Genomic DNA, 21,686 nt, shown 5'->3' with positions numbered 1-21,686 from the left:
AACTACTGGCAGGGCAGTCACGTGCCCATTTCTTTCAGTAATGGTGTTTTCAGGGTTTTCCCTGCCAGGCGGATTGTGGCCGCCGCCTTGGTTAAAGCATGTGTGTGGGCTTGGGGGTCGTTCAGATGTAGCGTTTCTTGCCCGCACAAACCCATTTATGTGCGCTCACAACTGAAAGTGACGCCGTAGCGGTGTGTATTTGCTTTTCACCATCTCTCATGTCAGCCCATCCTCCTGCACTCTCTTGCACGCGCTGGTGCACGCACACGCACGTACACACATACAAACATGGGTGCATGGACAGTAAAATGCAATCACACACACCCCGGAGATGGATAGTTCTCTCTTTTGTTTGGAAAAATATTCACTTTATTTCCGTAGTGACAAACTCAAAGACAGTTTAAAGAAGTCAAACAGTTCTGTGACTTCAGGCCTCAAGGGTTTGATGAAATCTTTACACATTAGAATCTATTTTGGTTTAAAGATTAATGAGATCCGTGGAGGATGAGGCAATATTATAAAAACTACAGACCTGACTAGTTTTACCTTTTAAATGTTGTAGATGAACAACCACCAGGTGCATTTAAGGTTGAGTTTGTATGAATGAATGAGACCAGGTCCTCTTTGTAGCTTTCGTATTCCTCACTCCTATAAAATGGTTAATTAATCTACTTTTCCTTGAACTTTTTATCCATTATTAGATGGGATTAATGGATGACGAACATAATGTAACATATATAACTCTCAGTGGGCATGTGGAAGTGCAGAAATACAGATATCTTTACTTTGTGATCATGTTTACAGTTTATATTCTAATAATCTGCTGTAATTTCACCATTGTGTGTCTTATTGTGAGTCACAGAAACCTCCATGAGCCCATGTACATTTTCATTGCAGCTTTGTTAATCAACTCTGTTCTTTCCAGCACCAACATCTACCCAAAGCTGCTGATTGACTTTTTATCAGAAAAACAGGTCATATCTTATTCAGCTTGTCTCTTTCAGTTTTTTTTGTTTTATTCTTTAGGAAGTTCAGAGTTCTTACTGTTGTCAGCCATGGCCTATGACAGGTATGTGTCTATATGTAAACCTCTGCAATATGCAACTATCATGAGAAGAACCACAGTGAGTATTTTTCTGGGTTTAGCTTGGCTTATTCCTGCTTGTCACATTTCAGTTCTAGTAATAATGAGTATTGATATGAAACTCTGTAATTCAATATTAAATGGAATATTTTGTAATAATTCTATTTATAATCTCCACTGTGTGAGTTTGAGAACACGATCTATATTTGGTGTTTATTCTGTGATAGTCACTGCACTTTGCCCTCTGCTCTTCATCCTGTTCACATACACCAGGATACTGATCATCTCCTATAGAAGTTCTAAAACTATGAGGAAGAAAGCTGCACAGACCTGTTTACCTCACCTGCTGGTTTTAATCAGCTTCTCCTGTTTGTCTGCGTATGACGTGATTATAGTTCGACTGGGATCTAAATTTCCAAAAACTGCTCGTTTAATAATGACTTTGCAAATAATAATGTATCATCCTCTCTTTAATCCAGTAATATATGGACTGAAAATGAAAGAAATCTCCAAACACTTGAAGAGGTTGTTCTGTCGAACCAAAGTAATGTGATGTTAGAGTAAAAGTTATGCTCCAGTAAAAGTGGTGATAGTGTTTTTACATTATTTCAGTCCTCATCTATAATGGTGTGAATGTTCTGATCATTTATGTCAATGTTTGTTTCAGTTTTTTTGATATTCATCTTATTGACCATCAGGAAACAACTACTGTTGTAGTGAGGTTTGGGCTTTTCGTATGTTTTATCAGGAACACAGGACTAGGTCTGGACTGGTGCCACTGTGAAACTTTATCTATTTACATCTGTGAGACTGGACTGTACAAATATGATATTAGGCTTTAATCTCCATGTAACATCCCCATGAATCAGCCACATTGTAAAAAACAAAACTGTCAGACCCCACTGAATGCCTGAATGCATTGGAGGGCCTTCGGTGTCTACACAAAGCAAACACACTCAGAATCAGGTATAATACCAACTATACAGGGAATTGTATATTAGTATAATGATAAACCCATTAACAAATGGCCTCACAACATGTTTTTGTTCTTGGATGACTCTCACTAAAATGTTGTTGTTTTATCAGTACAGGCAAGTAACAAATGAAAGGAGATGTAGTTACTGAAGGACACTTGTTAGCTACAGTTCAAGGCACTGTCACTCTCCACTCATCCTTCAGTCTGTCACCTGTCTTTATATTTATGTCCAAGTGACAGAGCCATCTAGCTGCTATTGAAATGATAACAAGGAAATCAGGATTAATTTGCACAACATTATAGATCAATTAAGTTGATCCTGGTGATGTTTACACCAGTAAGCCAACATTTTTGTAACCATACCAAGATCCATCCCCTTTCCCTTACCTCAAACACATGGTTATGATTATAATTATAACAAAGAACGTCCCACAACCATAATAAAGTATTAATTTAACCAAAACCTTGAAGTTCCCCATCCTTGTATCTAAACTAGAGTTGTCACAAGAACAAGTCAATGCCAACACGCAAAAAGTATGTCGGTAGCTGCTTTTTTCGGCACAGTGAGTACCGTAAAAGTACAACTTTGCCCTCGGCGGGCTTTATAAATTCCTCTCGGAACAGACGCGGATATTATACGCACATGCTCAGACTCTGCGTCTACAGTCGAACTCGCGGTCCGTTTACGTGAATGCGGCTGGACCATAAGCCACTCCAACCATAGACATATGTACTGCTTATTTTTGTATGGCTCCAACTACCTGGTGTGCGCCACAAGTTTGAGCTCATGTAAACATGACGTGTCACGCGTCTTTCTCAGGTCAGTTGTCATGGAAAATTGAAGCTACGGTGGTGCAGTGTTGTAAATGTGAAATGTATGAGCTGAAAAATTACAAACTTCAAAATAAAACTTGACTGTTATATTATATGGGGCCCATTCTAAGGCGTGTTCCCCACTTTTCTGCACAATACAGCACTAGTACGATTAACAACGTTGTAAAACACCAACACCACACATGGAGCTTCTATTATACCTCTGTACACTCTGAAGATCACCCTCTGCGCCAGTAAAAAGTAAACATTTACATTTTTTCAGACAAGATGATTGCCTCAAACTATTTGATTTTTTTTTTTACCGAATGACCATTTGACTATTCAAAAATCATTGCCCATCCCTATGTAATGCGATTATGAAATTAAATAGGAAACTGTACTGAAGAGTTGCACTGTTAAACATTTGGAGTGATTCATGTTAAATAAATCTGCATAATGTAACTGCTTTTGGGTAAGCCTTTTTTAATGTAGCCTAAACATTAATATTTTCAATAATGCACCAGCACCAGGTGAGAGCGTTCCATCTTTGTACAATTAGCAGCATTAGTTCTGTGAAAAATATTTTTAATAACCATGCAAAATTGGTACTAAAACTGAAATTACTCTGAATTAATCCATATTGAATCGAATCGAATCAAATTGAATTGGGACCTTGTGAAAGGAGGGGTGGAGGGTACAGCCTTTATCCACAAAGCCATAATTCAAGCTGTGCAATAATTTAGGACATACGAGGATAATGTATTAAGTTGAATTTAGATCACCATTAGACACTGGACTGTTTAACTGTGGCTACTCTTCCTGGAGTCCTTGATTTTCAGTTTTTCAGTGCAAAGTAGGGAAAGTGTGGTCAGCAGTAGCTGTTGTGGCAATGATACTTTGCTGGCATTTTCCTCCTACTGTGGCTTCACCAGGAATCTCAGTTGGGGGGGTCCCTCTTCATTCTTTGGAAAGGATGAGAGCGCTGGTTCAGTACTGTTTCACAACAGAATGAAGGCTTCATCATATTTGATGTTTAATTGCAGGACATGGGCAGGATCATTTAGGTGGGTAAGTCCAAGCAGGTGTGAGAATGTTTGCCTCCCTCTGGTTTTAGTCTCCTCCCGGCTTGATGCTCCCTCTACCTCAACATTTTGTGTAATCTGTAGGGCTGTCCCGATTATCATATTTTGATAATCGAAGCTTCGCGGACATAAAATCGATTTAAATCGAAGCTTCGACAGCCGGGGTGGGGGTGCACGATCGTAGCGTCTGACGGGGATGTCGCCGCCGCCACAACCCCCCCTCCGAAAACACCACTGTTGTGAAACCCCCCTGCAGCTGTCCAGGATGATGAACCGGGAGACGTTTTTTGCAATCTGCGTTGTAGCTTGTTTGCGAATCGTGCAAGCTGCTGCTCAGGACTCATACCTGGGTAAAGTGGGCTCAAGCCGTGCAATACACACCCATTATAATCTCATAAAATGATCATGGTCATTGATCAGGGATTGATAAAAAACTATATGACCTACCAAAACGTGGAATAATACGCCAATACACAAGACTTGTGTCTACTGTTTAAAGTTCAAATGAAGTCTCTAGGTGAAAGTATGCCTGAGCAGTAGACGTTTGAAAAACTCCAATGATTGTTCTTTTTCGCTCTTTTTTTTCCGCCCGTCCCATTGACTTCAATGCAAAATCTTGCGCAGTCGTGAAAAATTCGTAAACTCTTGAGAAAAGTAATAGCATACCGATCCCGATCAAGATGCACGTTTTGATGGCCCTAATAATCTTAGTCATGAAACCATCCCATCAGCCAATCCCACAGCAGCAGTAACATATTGGACTCTGCCAGATGGCTCTTGGCTGATTTTCTGCTGATAGTGATGTACTGTTGTTGGGAATGGTTTCTCGACTCACTTTTGATCCTTAATACCAATCAATCATGCAGTCTTAATATCACAACCTATCTAAGTGTTGACCACGTTCTAATGGCTACCTCCTTTCGGTCCATCATCCATCCATCAAGGGGCGCCCTTTGATTCATCTTCGCTTGTAGTGTGGATTGTCCACATCAGTCATTGTGGTAGAGCATGTTTTTAAAATCATAATATCTTTCTGACTCAAATGTTTGGAGTCTGTTTACCTCAGAGTACTAATGTTGCCAAACCATGACAGTTGACTGTTATGTATAATAATGACATAACTCCCTGACAGCAACGATATGATTTGTTTCAACTAACAGTTTAAGGCCAAATATGATGTTATTTCTCTGGAGTCAGCATGTGTAAAATGAAATACAAAAACAAGGGTGGGAACACAGACATGAAGACACTAAGGGCTGTTAAAACTAAGGATGTAATTGGCTACAGTCGTCTTTGGACATTCAAATGTTTTTTTCTCTTTTGGCCTTCATCAGTTTTTTGGTGAGAGAGACAGAAACACGAGGATGATTAATAAATTGTGATCCTCAGCAAGAGCAGTGTGGGGAATATTTCTCAAGATTTTCCAGTGCACCTGGACCAGGATGACATTAATGTGCAGATACTGTCACTCAGAATTAAGGACTTTATATTGATTAAATTCAGCTTAGAAACATTGTTATTTCAAGGAAATTTCAATCAAACGCAACTGGACAAGAACTGATGAAGCCTCTTGGATGAGAGGTGAAACATCTTCTAAGACAAATAATCAAGTCCAGTTGCGTTCGATTGAAATTTCCTTGAGATACAGTAACTATGGATGAATGAGAATATTCACAGGCCTTAGAAACATTGACTTTTTTACCAAATAATTCAAACAACATTAACTCCATTAGTACACCAAAACCAACAGGGTTTGCTTTTTAAATTCATGTCAGTAAAACAAAATACAATGAGAACTCATGGAAACATTACACTAAATACCATTCAGGAATCAGCATTACAGCATGATTATTTTAGAAAAAAATGACTGTACATGAAAAATCTGTGTTAATACATCAGATGCTTTTGGCTGCACAGAGCAGCCTTTTGAGGTGTTTAGAAATTTCCTTCATTTTTAGCCCATATATGAGTGGATTAAACAAAGGATGATACAAAACTATCTGTAGAGTCATTATTAAGCGTGCGGTTTTTGTAAAGTTGGATTCTACTCGAGCTATACTGACATCATATGCACTTAAAAAAGAACAACTTATTAAAACCAACAAATGAGGTAAACATGTCTCTGCAGCTTTTTTCCTGACCTCTCTACAGCTTCGATAGGAAATGAAGAGAATCTTTGTGTAGGTGAAAATTATGAACAGCATAGGGATTATTATTAGATCTAACAAAGTAATGACACCATATGTTGTAATTAAACTTGATCTTACACACTGAAGTCTGTAAATTGAATTGTTGCAAAAGACTCCCTTCAAAGTAAGGTTACACAGTCTAGTTTCAGCACTCACTATTGCTAGGACTGCAATGTGGCAGGCAGGTATAAGCCAAGATAAAACCAGGAAAATTACAATTGTTTCTTTTTTCATGATAGTTGTATATTGCAGAGGTTTACATATAGACACATATCTGTCATAGGCCATGGCTGACAACAGTAAGAACTCTGAACAGCCTAAAGAGTAAAATAAAAAAAACTGAAAGATGCAGGCTGAGTAAGATATGACCTGTTTTTCAGATAAAAAGTCAACCAAAAGCTTTGGGTAAATAACGGTGCTGTAAAGGACACTGTTCAAAAGCAAAGCTGCAATGAAAATGTACATCGGCTCATGAAGGTTTTTATGAACCATAATAAGATGCACAATGGTAGAATTACTGATGATTATTAGAGCATAAATTGTAAACATAATTAAAAAATAAACATATCTGTATTTATCAACCTCCACATACCCATCAAGAATTAGGTATGTACCATTAAACTCGTCTTCCATGAATGCGTGGTCAATCAAAGTGATCAGAAATGAAACAGGCATTCAGGCATGTAACCAATGTGCATGATTTAAGTCTAACCATAACAATTAAGAGTTCTTAATTCATTCAGATACCTAACATTAAGTGCAATCGGTGAAAGCTCATCTTCAGAAAATGAAAATGAACTGTTCAAATCTGTCTAAACTTTTTATTATGTTCCTTCAGCCTCCATGGATCTCATTAAACTCAACTAAAATAGATCGTAATGTGTAAGGAACTTAATCGAACCCTGGAGGCCTCAAGTCGCAGCAATGTTTGACCTCTCAGTGCATTGTTGGTAAATGGTAAATGGTCTTGTATTTATATAACGCTTTGCTATACCTGAACGATACCCAAAGCGCTTTACAGTACATCACATTCACCCATTCACACACACATTCACACACTGATGGCGGAAGCTGCCATGCAAGGCGCGAACCACGACCCATCAGGAGCAAGGCGGGTAAGGTGTCTTGCCCAAGGACACTACGGCAGCAACCGGGACAGAGCGGGATTCGGCAGATTCTTCGGCAGAGTTATAGTCAGGGGGCCAATTCTGAAAAGTGCTTCCGTTAAGACTTTTGCGGACATGTTGGGGTACAAGATGACAACCCATTTTTTTAGTTAGAAGGGACCTACAGGTGAAATTCTAGAGTGGTTGTCAAGCTGAAAATTTTTTTTGTGGGTTTTGGAAGCAATTTTAGGCAATTTTTCAGGTTTCCTGCTTAACACGACCTGCCCGCAATAAATGTCTAATATCTCCACAACTACAAGGACCACATACACAAACATGGTATCAAATGAAAGATTACACTCAGGAGGTGTCTGCAGAAGTGTCAGAATCGTAGCGTCTGACGGGGATGTCGCCGCCGCCACAACCCCCCCCCCCGAAAACACCACTGTTGTGAAACCCCCCTGCAGCTGTCCAGGATGATGAACCGGGAGACGTGAGATGGGTGAGACGGGAGATACACAAACATGGTATCAAATGAAAGATTACACTCAGGAGGTGTCTGCAGAAGTGTCAGAATGAAAATCTATTAAACAGTGTAAGAGCAAAATGAGCTAGAACATGTAAAAATCAATCTCCGCCTAAAGAAAACCAGTTTTAAAGTGAATATCAGCTTGGAAACACAAGATACTAGCCCCAAATCTGTATCAATCAGTACCCCAATCTAGGGGCATGAGTCATGACAAGTTTAAAGCTTGTAGTTTGAGACAGTGCAACACTGCACACATTTTAGTACTTGTCCAGGCGGAAATCTAGAATATTTATTTGACATTTCACTATAAATTCCTTCTAGATTCAACAGCTGTCTGACTTCCTCTAGAGTAACTACTAATGGTTTGTAGTAATAACTGTGCAACTTAGGGATGATTTTGACAAATAACATTGTTTAATAACCACATAATCACAACAGATTATTCATTGCAACATGGCAATTTCCAATCAACCCTGTTGGTACAACTATTATTTTTTCCCATCCAAACTGTCATCCTCCAAAAATAGCAGACAGCTGTGAGAAGGCACCTAGGGACCATGTCCATGTTCTCAGTCAGAGTCCTGGTCAGAGACAGAAGAGAAGAGTTTATAGTTTTTGTTACAATACATGCACCACACCAGAGAGCCTAATCTACAAGACAAAAATATACATGTATATATTAGGGCCGGGACTCGATTAAAAAAAATAATCGAATTAATTAGAGGCTTTGTAATTAATTAATCGCAATTAATTGCATTTTAATCGCATACAAATATTTGACCTGAGGACAGTGAGAAGCATTTTTTTTTTCACATGGATTTTAGTATACCATTGAATGACTGAATACATAAGCTTAAGCATTCAAGGTGGTACTTAACCAAGACCAACAGACTAGGGATGCAAATTATCGATTCATTCATTAATCGATATCCATACAGATTAAATGGTCTTTCCTTCCAATACACTATGATGATTACTGTAGTATTTAACTAGGCTACTTAAATCACAGTAGCATAAACTGATTTGTTGAACTCAGCCTGATGTAAACATTAATAAAAGTCAGTAACCAATCACACAGGCAGCTCCATGTTGTCCCTGTGTGATGTTCAGGGACAGGTCAGGACAGTCTGAAGACAGACAGCTCTGAGGGTGAAGTCCTATCATAATGAGATGAGCTGCACCTGTGACAGTGACAGGTCATAGATATAGCGCTGCAGCTGAGCAATTAGCGCGATATAGCGCATTTAGCGTGCGCCCGTGTCTGTTTATCTATGTGCAGGCAGAGATCAGAGATGGTGTTTTAAATAACCATGCTAGCGTTTCACCAGCACTCATCTCTGCCAGTCAGCCTCTCAAACTGCCGCCTCTCTCGCGTGCGGGCGCACCGCACGTAGACACACGTGAGAAAGAAAAAAAAATGCGATTAAATGCGTTAATTTTTGTGTAATTAATTAATCGTAATTAATGCGTTAAAGTCCCGGCCCTAGTATATATAATATATCAGTGATGATTATGTTGGTACCTGAGTATTCTTGCACCAAGCTGCGCAGGCACACCCACATGCCCCACAGCAATATACTCCACTCCTTCGACATCGACACTGCCTGGTACTGCACTGACTTCCACTTTCCTTGCATCCACAGGTTGTCAGCTCCAAACATCTGGGCCCGTATTCCTAAAGATTCTAAGAATCCTCTCAGAGAGCTCCTAACTTAACCTAAAAATTCCTAGCAAGGAGTCTTAGCTTAGGAGTGATTCCAGAACACTCTCAGAGAACTCTGAGCAAGGAATGGACAGAAACTCCTATCTTAGTGAGGAGGTGTGGTTGACCCCCGTTGCTAGGTATGAGTCATCATTTCAAACGCTGTGATTGGTTGATCCTAAAAGTTAGATAAAGGGGCGGTGTTTAGCTCAGTTGGTAGAGCAGCGCCCCATGTGTTGAGGCTATAGTCCTCACTGCAGGCGACCCCGGTTTGAATCCCGTGTCGAGCAGTCCTAACCTGCATGTCATTCCCCCTCTTTCTGCCTCCCATTTCCTGTCTCTCTCTAAACTGTTCTGTCAATTAAAGGCCAAAAAGCCCAAAAAATATACTTTAAAAAAAAGCTAGATAAAAAATATACTTTTGGTGATAATGGGCAAAGGATGGACCCTCAAATCGATAAATTTAACCATAGAATCCAATCTTATGAAGACTGTGTAATTGTAAAAAATATTTCACATAAAAGAAAATATCTGTTAAATGAATAGTAAGCTTAGCTATACTTTAAAATTATCCTACAAAATGTGTGAAAACTTGCATAGTATTCACATAGTGAAACTTATATTTATTTGCTTATATTAATTACCATGCTGGTCATTTTTGCACGTTCAACTTTCAACATTTCAACTCAATTTGGGCTCAGCTTTCATCAGTGTCTGTGATTGCTGACCGGCCTATAAGAAGCAGTGTTGGTTGGCTTTGAAATCTACCACAAACCAGTGAACAGCAATGGAGAAGAAAAGAACAAGGAAACCCAACTGGACAGAGGAACAGGAACAATCTGTAGCGTTTCATTAATTCACTGTCATCCAGTGTTTGGAAAATATCTCTCCTGCCTCTTCTGTCCACCATTTCCTCTGCTTAGGGAACTCCTAAGCCACTTAAAAGTCCTCTTCCCTGCTCTTAACAGATCCCACCTTAGGAGCTCTCTTAAGAGCTAGGATTCTTTAGGAATAGCTTTTATCTTTACTAGGATCTACTCTTAACTTTTAGGGGAAATTCTAAGAAAACATCATGATTCTAAGAATTTTCTTAGAATTTGGCCACTAGGAGCAACTCTTTGCACTAAGAATCTTTAGGAATACGGGGACTCTAAGGGTTCTTTAGTTAAAAGCTGGGGAACCAGTACACCATCCTTCATGTGCCAACCACAACTAGTTGGTGAGGGCAACTTTGGATGAGTCACTAGTGCCTGTTTCCAAACCTTTGTTTGATAGTGGGCCCTCATGAGATGCAGAGTCAAGGCATCCTTTGTTGGTGGTAAAGTATCCACATTGGCTTTCACTTTCCGAAACAGGGAACAGTGAACATCATGGATTGAGTCACTGGTTGATTTCAGGTCATACAGTTTGCATACAAACTGTTCTGCCAAACACAGAGTAGCTGGACTTGGTAATTCATCCTCACCAAAGTTGTGGAGAAGATGTGGGCACTGCTGGAACACTTTCCATGCAGTCTTTTTTCCTATTCCAGTGAATTGGCTAGTTGTATCACATCCAGTGATGGAATGAAATGCCAACAAACCATTGATGATCTCATTTGGCAGTTTAATATCATGAACTTTGATGTAGCGTGGTTTCTTGGCTGTTCCTGCTTTCATCCAAACTTCTGGGCTCAGTTGGTGTGCAAACACAAGAAGCAACACCAGTACATCTGTGTCTCTGCACTGAATGATGAGCCTCTGATAGCCTTTCGCTGTTGCATCAACTGCATGTAGCAATATGCGGGTGTCTGCTTCTTCATGCGTAGCCTGAAGGTGGGAAACATCAAAATCCTGCTGGTGATGCCACTTTTTCAGGGTTGTCAAATCCTCCACTTATTATTGATCCTCAGGGATGGGTTAAATGCAGAGAAAGAATTTCACTGTACTAGCTGTATATATACATATAAAGGTACTTTATTTGTCACATATATGTGACAAATAAAGTACCTTTATTACAATTTCCTGACCATAATGGTGCACATTCCTTTCAAGCTCATTTGATAGGAATTGGGTCAGATTGGCCTTGTTTTCATCCATTTCAATAAACTGATTCCAGTCAGCTGGTATCTTTACATCCCTACTGACAATGGTGCAAATCTTTTGTGGACCAGTGCTACGTTTTGCTCTTGTTCCAGCCTTTATGGAGTTCTGTTGGTACTGATCAAACACTAGATCCACTCTAGTGATGTTATGATATCCAGTCACGTTCTGCTTGAAAATGTCAGCATAATCCCCAAAGGTTGATGCATTTAGGGGTTTTCCTATTGCTCTGACTAAGGTCATCCCATCAATGATGGTGCAAGTGCTCACAATAGATGGACTCTGTCCCCTTTGCACCAGCTTGTAGTATGGTGGCTAAGTCAGCTTTGTTTGTAGGTCGGAGGACTGAATTAGGGGTGTGCCGATTGGCGATCCCATCGTCTATCGGCGATTGGAAGGACGATCAGCGATGTTTTGTTTTCCTGCCGATTTTACACACACATACTCGCTACTTTTTTTTATTGATCCAATGCGCAATATGTTTGTTTTGTTTTAATGAAGCCGCTTCTCTGGCTGCTTCCAACAGATACTCTGTCAAATGACAGTGTTTCACCAATCAAATGCAGCCACTGGCGACGTCCAATCAGACGGAGCCAGGTAGTCATATGACCGCACACAAAATCTCTGTGGTAAACAGGGTGGCCACTCCGTTTAGCTGGTGTTGTGGCTGTGACTAGCCCTGTCACATCGGTGTTCACTGATATGCCACAAATAAATTCCGTCCGCCATGAATAGATTTTTCGGCTTTCGGCAACGCAATAGCGTTCCGTTCATTGATCATAGTGCTCTTTCTCCATTATTAGCCCTCACACACACACAGAGAGAGAGAAGCGCGCATGCATGACAGCATGACAGCAGGGCATGCTGTCCCCCCCCCGTCGAACGAACACGTGGAACCCCCCCGTGCCCCGGCAATAGACAGGTCTATCGGCGATCTCCTGGGAGGGCGATTGGGACGATCTGAGAATGTCAAAATTGCCCAACACTAGACTGAATCTGTTGTGGCAAGTGACAGGGGGACTGCACACAGTTCCTTTTGGAGAAGCTCGTCTATGTTAACCTCCCTACCACTCTCTATGGATACAATGATGCGACGGAAAATATCCCTGTCAGGCTTCACACACTTGGGTTTTTCACGTTTTTTACCTGTGCTGTACAGATTTGAGAATGTTTTGGGGTTTCTCTTGGTTAGGCTTCTGTGAAAGTCTATACTCGTTGTGCTCAATCGTTTTTGCACCAACTCAGTGACGATTTTTTTCCCTGACTCCGCAGCATTCATAAGGTCTTTCATTATATCTTCGGAAGACACATCACCAGTTGTCAAAGACACCAACTCATGCATATTATCCAGCTGGAAGGCATGGTATCTCTGGAACTGGTCTTGAAGTTGAGTTGCATCATCATTATCTCTCCTTAGTCTTGATGGAAGGCAGTCTTTGTGGGTGTCTTCATCATCTCCTCCTTAATGTGTCAGTCCAAACAGTGATTTGGTATCCTGTGCTAAAGATGCTTGTTCATTGTAGCTGATGGACCAACGGTTTCTAGCTGACTCGTTTCGAGTGATGCCTACCAAACCTCCAGCAACCTTTCCAGTTTTGTTGATGTGCTCAAGACACAGATCAAAAGGCACCTCATTGAAGCTGTGATTGGTCTCCTTGGCTACAAAATCACCATCTAGGAAGCCCTGGTAGACCTGGGGTGCCGTCTGTGCCAGATGTTCCATGTCTGCTATGAATACAGCACCCCATCTTGTGTAATGGGTCTGATCATAAGCTGCAAACCAGGGCATCATGCGCTTGAAGGCTGACATGTACAGCTTCCAGTCACCACATCTCAGAGCCCGTGTGAATGCCAGGAGAATAGACACGAGATCCATGTATTGTCGCCAGAAAGTGAAGGTTGGTTTGTTTTCATTAGCCTTGTCAAACTCTGCAAGTAGACCCTGGACCTCTTCAACTTTTACCACAAGATCTTCATAGCGTGCTGCAGCTGCTTCAATTTCTCCACATCGTATGTGTTCCGAGACAGCATTTGCCAACTCAAAGCAAGTGTTGCCTATTGTGTGGTCATTGTCATCCATCCATTGTATAAATGTTGGCCACAATATTCTCCAAAGTGCTTCAAATGCAAGTTTGTGTGCACGGGCTACACGGTTCCATCCCTTTCCCTTCATGATGTTTTAGTGTTCTTTCCAAACACACCACTTTCCTCAAAAATGTCCCTCAGTCCAGAATCACCAATATGCTGACCAATGACCTTTGAAAAATTCATCTGCACATGAAAGCCACCCAAGACAATGACTATATCCTCACAGTGTTTTTGGTGGTGCCACTGGAGCATTTTTGCTTTGCAGTAGAGCTGCTCATCAAAGGTTATGATCGTATACCTTTGGCCCAGTTTTGTAGTCATTTTGTGGCAGTTCTGTAAAACTGTCCAAAGTGTGTCGTAGTCATGTGCTGGAGAATTTATGATGGGCATCAATCCAGCTACTGTTTTTGGGTTATTTGATTTCGTCACAAGGTGGTTGAAGCCACTCCAAGATGGAACAACCTGATTGTCTGTGTTCTGTAGTCTGTAAATAATCCAGGCAGGATCTCGGCTCTTTGATTGATTAGTTATGTTTATGTTTATTTCTGTGTCAGCATCATACATTTCTGGTGAAATGGACGCATAAAATTTTGGTGGGGGCTTTTGTGATCCCATTTTAGCATCCCTAAGTTCAAACAGTCCTGGTGGAACTGAGACTGACTTTGATCTTTCAGATTTCAGCTTTATTTTTGAGATTTCTTCTGGAGGCTTACTTCGTCTGAAAGCAGCAGTCTGGGAGGCATGAAATGTTCCTTTCCCATCAAGGGTCTCCTCATTTATGTCTATGTTGTCATTTGCATACATGATGTATCCAGGGAGACTTGCATTGACAAGGTTCAATGGAACATATACTTCATCACTCTCAAAGTATCTCTTAAGGGCCTCATTTGCCATTGTAGTATCTGTTCTCAACACTGACTCATAACTTATACTGTGCCCAGCAGCATGAAGTAACTGCACTAAATCCTTTGAGTGTGTAGCTTGGTGTACAGTAACTCCAATACTGATGTGTTTTGGTGTTGGTTTCCGTCCACCAGATGCCAAGAAAACAATGTCTTGAGCAATGCTGAGTAGCTTTGTGTTAAATGTTTCTTCACTCTCGGTTTCTGGGTCACGATCATCACCAATGCAAAGGAGTTGTAACAACATGTACAGACTATCAGGCACAACATCTTCCACATGATGCTGATCTATCCCTCCAATAACATCATGTCTTGGGGACTCCCTGATATCTGCCTTGATCTTTAGTGACACCCAATACAGCCAACTCAGTATCTGAGTGTCCTTGTTAGTTCCACAGCTAGCCATAGTCACCCATTGTCCATCATTTTTTTCATGTTAAAGAGAGCGGCCTCAGTAGTCATTTCAGGAAATATCATGATGGGATCATTTGGTTTCAGGGAATGCACAAATATTGCTTTTCCCTGAAGCAACTTGTCAATCTTAGTCTTGAAACGCTGAGGTTTGTATATTTCTGGATCTAAGTCAAAGTCTGCAAGAAGTTTACTGTATCTGTCCCAAACAGTTTTCAATGAGTATATTTGACCTTTGGCTTTCCCTGCTCCAGGCTCATCTGCCACATTGTGTAAACAGATGGAGTATGGATCATTTTCTCCTGATGAAGTGCCCTCATACTTCCTTAAGAATGCACTGTAACAGATAAGATGGTATTTGCCTTCTGCGGCGATCAAGTCATGGACTCCTGCAAGCCTTATTCGCAATTCTGAGTCTTGCTGAGCCAGATGAAGAATCTTGTCAGATGTACTCAAGACTTGGATGTTACGCAGTTTGTCCCCAGGCTTATCTTTTTGACAAAAAATACATTTTTCCCATGTGACTGCAGGTACTGAATGTCTTGTGGAGCGGGGACAGAAGTTGCTTGCAGGTTCCAATTGAGCACTTTCAAAGCTCTTCTTCAGACGAGCAATGAACGTGACATTGGTAAAAGCAGCATAGCATGTTTTGTGCCATTTTACCTTGTCGATTTCTGTGTCCAGAAATTCACGAATTCTGTCCAGAGTATCAGCATACTCCACATCTTTGTATTTTGCCCTTTCACTCATGGTTTTCTTAGCTGTTTGTCTTTGCTGTATTTACCATGGTCATTTTGACAGATAAAACATTTTTGCCAATTTACATCACTTGCTTTTTGCCTCGTTTTGGATTCTAGGCTTACAGCTCCCTCTGGCTCCATGTTAGCTTATCTGAAATGCAAATAAAATATCACCTTGCATCTTGAGGAGAAAATAAAAACATGGATCACCACAATGTTATCTGACATAAGATGAGTTGGCTTGCTGACAGGCTGGCTGTGCAGCAAATAAATTATCAACATATACCCCGAGTACACCGTCATTCACATTCGTAGCTTAGCTTTGAAGTTTAGCTAGTTGGGAAAAAGCCTACCTTTTTCTGCCAACATTTGGTGGTAGAAGTAGCAGAAGATTGTTTTGTTTGTAGACAAATAAAATATTATCTGAAATAAATCACTCTGTTCAGACTGTTGACAACTGCTGCGATCATCTTCATGGGTGAGTGTTGTTTCATGCCTCATTCCACAGCTGTGCTAACAAAACATCGCCCCCTATGGTGCAATACTCCTTTGGTATATTGATAATTGTTTTCTAAAGATCATGTTTGCACATTAATTGGATTATATTGCAAATTTGCTCAAAATTACAAGAGGAAGTTCAAAGAATAAGGAAGCACTTTGGGGGGGAAAATCCGATTTTACCACCTTTAGAAAACAGTCATGAAATTAACAAAAAAATCATTTCCTGAGCTGACAATCTGGCTAGAATACATGTTGAGGGGTCAATTATTGACACTGGATAGGTTGTCAGCTTGTCAGTGGCGGCCTTAGACATCTGGGGGCCCGTTTCAATATTTCATATGAGACCCTACCCTGTTAAACATAAAATTATTTGCCAGCCATGTGCCCATGTGTCGCTGATGCTTTAAACCATGAAAGGACGCAGTAAACGCACTATCCATGCATCCCAGGTACGCACAACATTGTGTTAAAATCACTACCAGGGCAAGAAACCAGAAGAAAAAAAAGACATGAACAGGAATCTTAACACAATCAAAAACTACAGGCTTTAACAATATTCTGAATTTAAATTTGCAACAAAAGTAACGAGAGCAAAGTGCTCCGCGTTCTTTCAGCACCACGACCACGGAGAAGGAAAGGACGAGACATGCGGACAGACAGACGTCTACAGGCGCTGATCCTGTCGGTGCTGCGGTGCTGGAGCAGCAGACAGACAGCTGTCTCCATTATTACTGTAAAATCTGTAAATAAGCTGCCAATAATATCACATTTTAGTTGTGCTCTCGCTGTGTTTTATTTCTCTGTTAAGTTAGGACGTACTCATAGATCGCCTGTTTGGAGGCATTTTAACCCGAGGGAAAAAAGAAAAGAGGAGGAAAGTGATTGACAGACGTCAATCAACTGTGCGCACGTCAGGAGGAAAGCAGGAAAAACAAAAGGACATTAGAAAAGGAATAGCCTAATACTGGGAGAAGGAAAACTAGGGTCTATTGATAGTTTGCGGGCCGTTTTCAAAGGTAAGCCTACGTTGTTATTGATATTTCCTGTCGTATTACTAATCAGGAGCGATTACCGTAGCGGTGTGGCATGATGCGCGCATCAGGTTGTAGAGCGGATCAGGGGTCGCGTGTGTGACCGCACGGTGGACAGAGCTGTTTGTGTGTGTGGTGGATGTAGGCCTGTGTGTGTGTGTGTATGTTAAGGTGAAACCTATGAATTATTGTACTGTCTTTTACTTGGTGGCTGGCAGCTGGGGGCCCCCCTGGTGGCTGGGGCCCGTTTCAATTGAAACGGTTGAAACATAGGTAAGGCCGCCTATGCAGCTTGTACTCTGAGGTGTCCACATAAGTTACAATATCAGTTTTGGCCCCCTGACTATTATCCTAAAAGGTCTTTAATGGGGCATCATCCATCCATCCATCAAGGGGCGCCCTTTGATTCATCTTTGCTTGTAGTGTGAATTGTCCACATCAGTCGTTGTGGGCAGACACATTTTTAAAATCATAATCTGTGGTTAAACCTTCATTTGTGTGACTCAAATGTTGTCTGTTTACCTCTGAGTGCTAATGTTGCAAAACCATGATTGTTGATTGTCTATGAATAAAAAGGATATAACTTCCTGACAGCAACCATATGATTAGTTTCAACTGACAGTTTACAGCCAAATGTGATTAATTTTCTCTGAAGTCAGCATGTAGAAAATCAAAGACAAAAATAGGGAACAATAAACACCACTGATAATCAACATGTTGGTGCTTTAAAGAGTGAAGTCCAAAATAATGTCTGGAACACAGACATGGAGACACCAGGGGCTGTTAAAACTAAGATTGTAATTGTCTACAGTCTTTATTCTAATGTTTTTGTCTCTTTTGACCTTCATCAGTTTTTTGTTGAGAGAGACAGAAACATGATGATGATGAATGAGGAATAAATTGTGATCCTCAGCAAGAGCAGTGTGGGGAATATTCCTCATGACTTTCCAGTGCACCTAGACCTTGGTCACATAAATGTGCAAATACCATGATTAAGAAAAAAGGACTTAATATTGATAAAATTCAGCTTAAAAACATTGAATTCTTCACCATATAATTCAAACAACAACTCCACCAGTACACCAAAAACCACCAGGGTTTATTTTTTAAATTCATGTCAGTAAAACAAAATACAATGAGAACTCATGGAAACATTACACTAAATACCATTCAGGAATCAGCGTTACGGCATGATTATTTTAGAAAGTGACTATACATGAGAAATCTGTGTTAATACATCAGATGCTTTTGGCTGCACAGAGCAGCTTTTTGAGGTGTTTAGAAATTTCCTTCATTTTTAGCCCATATATGAGTGGATTAAACAAAGGATGATACACTATCAGTAGAGCCATTATTAAGCGTGCAGTTTTTGGAAAGTTGGATTCCACTCGAGCTATACTGACATCATATGCACTTAAAAAAGAACAACTTATTAAAACCAACAAATGAGGTAAACACGTCTCTGCAGCTTTTTTCCTGACCTCTCTACAGCTTCGGTAGGAAATGATGAGAATCTTTGTGTAGGTGAAAATTATGAACAGCATAGGGATTATTATTAGATCTAACAAAACAATGACACCATATGTTGTAATTAAACTTGATCTTACACACTGAAGTCTGTAAATTGAATTGTTGCAAAAGATTCCCTTCAAAGTAAGGTTACACAGTCTAGTTGCAGCACTCACTATTGCAGGGACTGCAATGTGGCAGGGAGGTACAAGCCAAGATAAAACCAGGAAAATAACAATTGTTTCTTTTTTCATGATAGTTGCATATTGCAGAGGTTTACATATAGACACATATCTGTCATAGGACATGGCTGACAACAGTAAGAATTCTGAACAGCCTAAAGAGTAAAATACAAAAAACTGAAAAATGCAGGCTGAGTAAGATATGACCTGTTTTTCAGATAAAAAGTCAACCAAAAGCTTTGGGTAAATAACGGTGCTCTTAAGGACACTGTTCAAAAGCAAAGCTGCAATGAAAATGTACATCGGCTCATGAAGGTTTTTATGAACCATAATAAGATGCACGATGGTTGAATTACTGCAGATTATTAGAGCATATATTGTAAACATAATCAAAAAATAAACATATCTGTATTTATTAACCTCCACATACCCATCAAGAATTAGGTATGTAACATTAAACTTGTCTTCCATGAATGCGTGGTCAATCAAAGTGATCAGAAATGAAACATGCATTCAGGCATGTAACCAGCATACATGATTTAAAAGATAAGTCCAACCATAACAATTTGGAATTCTTCATTCATTCAGATACCTGGCATTAAAGTGCAACCGTTGAAAGCTCATCTTCAGAAAATGAAAATGAACTGTTCAAATCTGTCTAAACTTTTTATTATGTTCCCTCAGCCTCCATGGATCTCATTAAACTCAACTAAAATAGATCGTAATGTGTAAGGAACTTAATCGAACCCTGGAGGCCTCAAGTCGCAGCAATGTTTGACCTCTCAGTGCTTTCTTCTACACAGTTACGCAGCTGCTTGGGTCTGCACTGTTGACTTCTTTTTTTTTTTTTTTTTTTGAATATATGTTTATTGCTTTTCAAAATTTAAGAAAGACACGGGACAAACAGAGGAAACAAACAAAACGAAAACAGAACAAGACCCTCCCCCTACCCCAAAACAAACAAGTAAACCATGAACAGAATCAGCTCATCTCTTAAGAATATAATAAAGGCCACAGTCAATACAATAAACTAAACATATTTAAAGAAAACTGTACAAAATTAAAATTAAAATAAGAAGTACACATAGCAAGGTGTTTCACATTAACACATTAGTCCTTTCTTTGAAGTAATTGCAGAACAGGGTCCCACATTCTTTTAAACATTTCTTCTCTGTCTTCATTACAAAGTCTCAGTCTCTCCAGGTGAAGCATGTTCGCCATTTCCCTTAGCCACAAATCGTATGTGGGTGCAGTGTCTGCCTTCCATGTCCGGAGGATACATTTTTTTGCAATCACAGTTCCAAATAGAATAGCCTTTTTCTGATATTTGTTGGCAGAAGACAAAGGGGTAGTTGTCCCGAGAATGGCTACTAATGGATCAGGCTCCCAACATTTACCATAAGCCATAGAGAAGCAATGAAAAATACTTTTCCAGTATGTGTACAGTTTACTGCATAACCAAGAAGAATGTACTAAATTACCAGTCACAGACTTGCATCTGTTGCAAATGGGTGAAACATCAGGAAAGAAACTGTGCAGTTTTTCTCTAGAATAATAAAGTCTATGTAGTGTCTTAAACTGCATAAGGCAATGCCTGACATTCACAGAACAGTCATGTATACTTTTCAGACATTCATCCCATACTTTTTCTTCCAATTCTACATTCAGCTCATCTTTCCAAGCCTGCCGAATACTTGCTGTGTTTAATGAAGTATTATTTAGCTAAATCTGGTAAAAGAACGAAACTGCCCCTTTAGCAGCAGGGTCAAATTTATTTATTGCCTCAAGGACCCCATACTACCAGAGTTTCAAAGTTGGGTAAGTGCGTCCTGACATAATTTCGGATTTGAAAGAATCGAAAAAGGCCAGATTTAGGGATGTCGTATTTAGCTACAAGTTGTAGGTATGATCCAAAAATGCCATCAATGTATAAATCACCTATGTTGCAAATGCCTTTCTGTTTCCAGAGGAGGAAAACGCTATCAGTAAGACCTGGCAAAAAAGAATGGTTTTTACATATTGGAGTGTCTAAGTAGGTTTTTGGAGCCTCAATGTAGTGTTTTATCTGCTTCCAGATTCTTATGGTGCTACCAATTACAAAACTGTTATTAAAGTATGCCTTTTTTACAGCAGTGGGACTGTTAAGAAGAGCGGATAATGAAGTTTTTTTGCAAAGCATTCTTTCTGTACACAACCACGCAGGGCAGGAGTCTGCCACAGAAGGAGGGCCCTTTTTCCACCATGAAAGAATGGCTAAATGCGCAGCCAAAAACTTAAAATTTGGTAAAGCAAAACCTCCCATATCCTTTGGCTTTGATAGGTGTTTTTTAGAGATTGTAACAGTTTTATAACTCCAAATGAAAGGTATAACAATCGAGTCTAACTGTTTGAAGTATGATCATCTTAATCATTCTTAATTGCATTTATCTTCCCAACCATGGATATTGGGAGGGTTTTCCAAAACTCCATATTGGTTTTGAGTTGCTCAATTCTGCTTTGCCAGTTTAATCGAAGGAGCTCATTTCGGTTTTTGGTGACAGTCACACCTAAGCTTTGTAGGATTTCTTAAATGGAATGGATTGCAAATATTCCTTATTAACTGCTGCAGAGACTGGCATAAGTTCACTTTTCTCCCAATTGATGGAAAATCCTGAGAGATTGCCAAATTTTTTAATGAGAGCCAGGAGAGGAGGTATTGATACTTGCGGTTGGGAAATATACAGGAGAATGTCGTCAGCATATATCGAAAGATAGTGTTTA

At 40.0% G+C, this 21,686-nt stretch overlaps 3 protein-coding genes across 3 annotated transcripts; 1 reads left to right on the top strand and 2 right to left on the bottom strand.

Annotated features, from left to right (window-relative positions):
- Positions 1–710: 710 nt before the first annotated feature.
- LOC311004144 (olfactory receptor 13C2-like) lies at positions 711–1,637 on the top strand (the record flags this gene model as incomplete). Its single annotated transcript, XM_083996093.1, has 1 exon — positions 711–1,637. The coding sequence occupies one exon, from the start codon at positions 711–713 to the stop codon at positions 1,635–1,637; it is 927 nt and encodes a 308-aa protein (XP_083852219.1).
- Positions 1,638–5,850: 4,213 nt separating this feature from the next.
- Positions 5,851–6,777, bottom strand: LOC311004598 (olfactory receptor 13C2-like; the record flags this gene model as incomplete). The annotated part of the gene is made up of 1 exon (XM_083996714.1): positions 5,851–6,777. One exon carries the CDS (start codon positions 6,775–6,777, stop codon positions 5,851–5,853), a length of 927 nt encoding a protein of 308 aa, XP_083852840.1.
- An 11,696-nt stretch (positions 6,778–18,473) lies between these two features.
- On the bottom strand, positions 18,474–19,397 carry LOC311004604 (olfactory receptor 2T2-like; the record flags this gene model as incomplete). Its single annotated transcript, XM_083996719.1, has 1 exon — positions 18,474–19,397. The coding sequence occupies one exon, from the start codon at positions 19,395–19,397 to the stop codon at positions 18,474–18,476; it is 924 nt and encodes a 307-aa protein (XP_083852845.1).
- Between the last annotated feature and the right edge of the window lie 2,289 nt (positions 19,398–21,686).

The sequence above is a fragment of the Trachurus trachurus genome (genome assembly GCF_905171665.1).
Source record: "Trachurus trachurus genome assembly, chromosome: 21".
NCBI classification, from domain to species: domain Eukaryota; kingdom Metazoa; phylum Chordata; class Actinopteri; order Carangiformes; family Carangidae; genus Trachurus; species Trachurus trachurus.
This window is presented reverse-complemented; position numbering and strand designations above follow the sequence as displayed.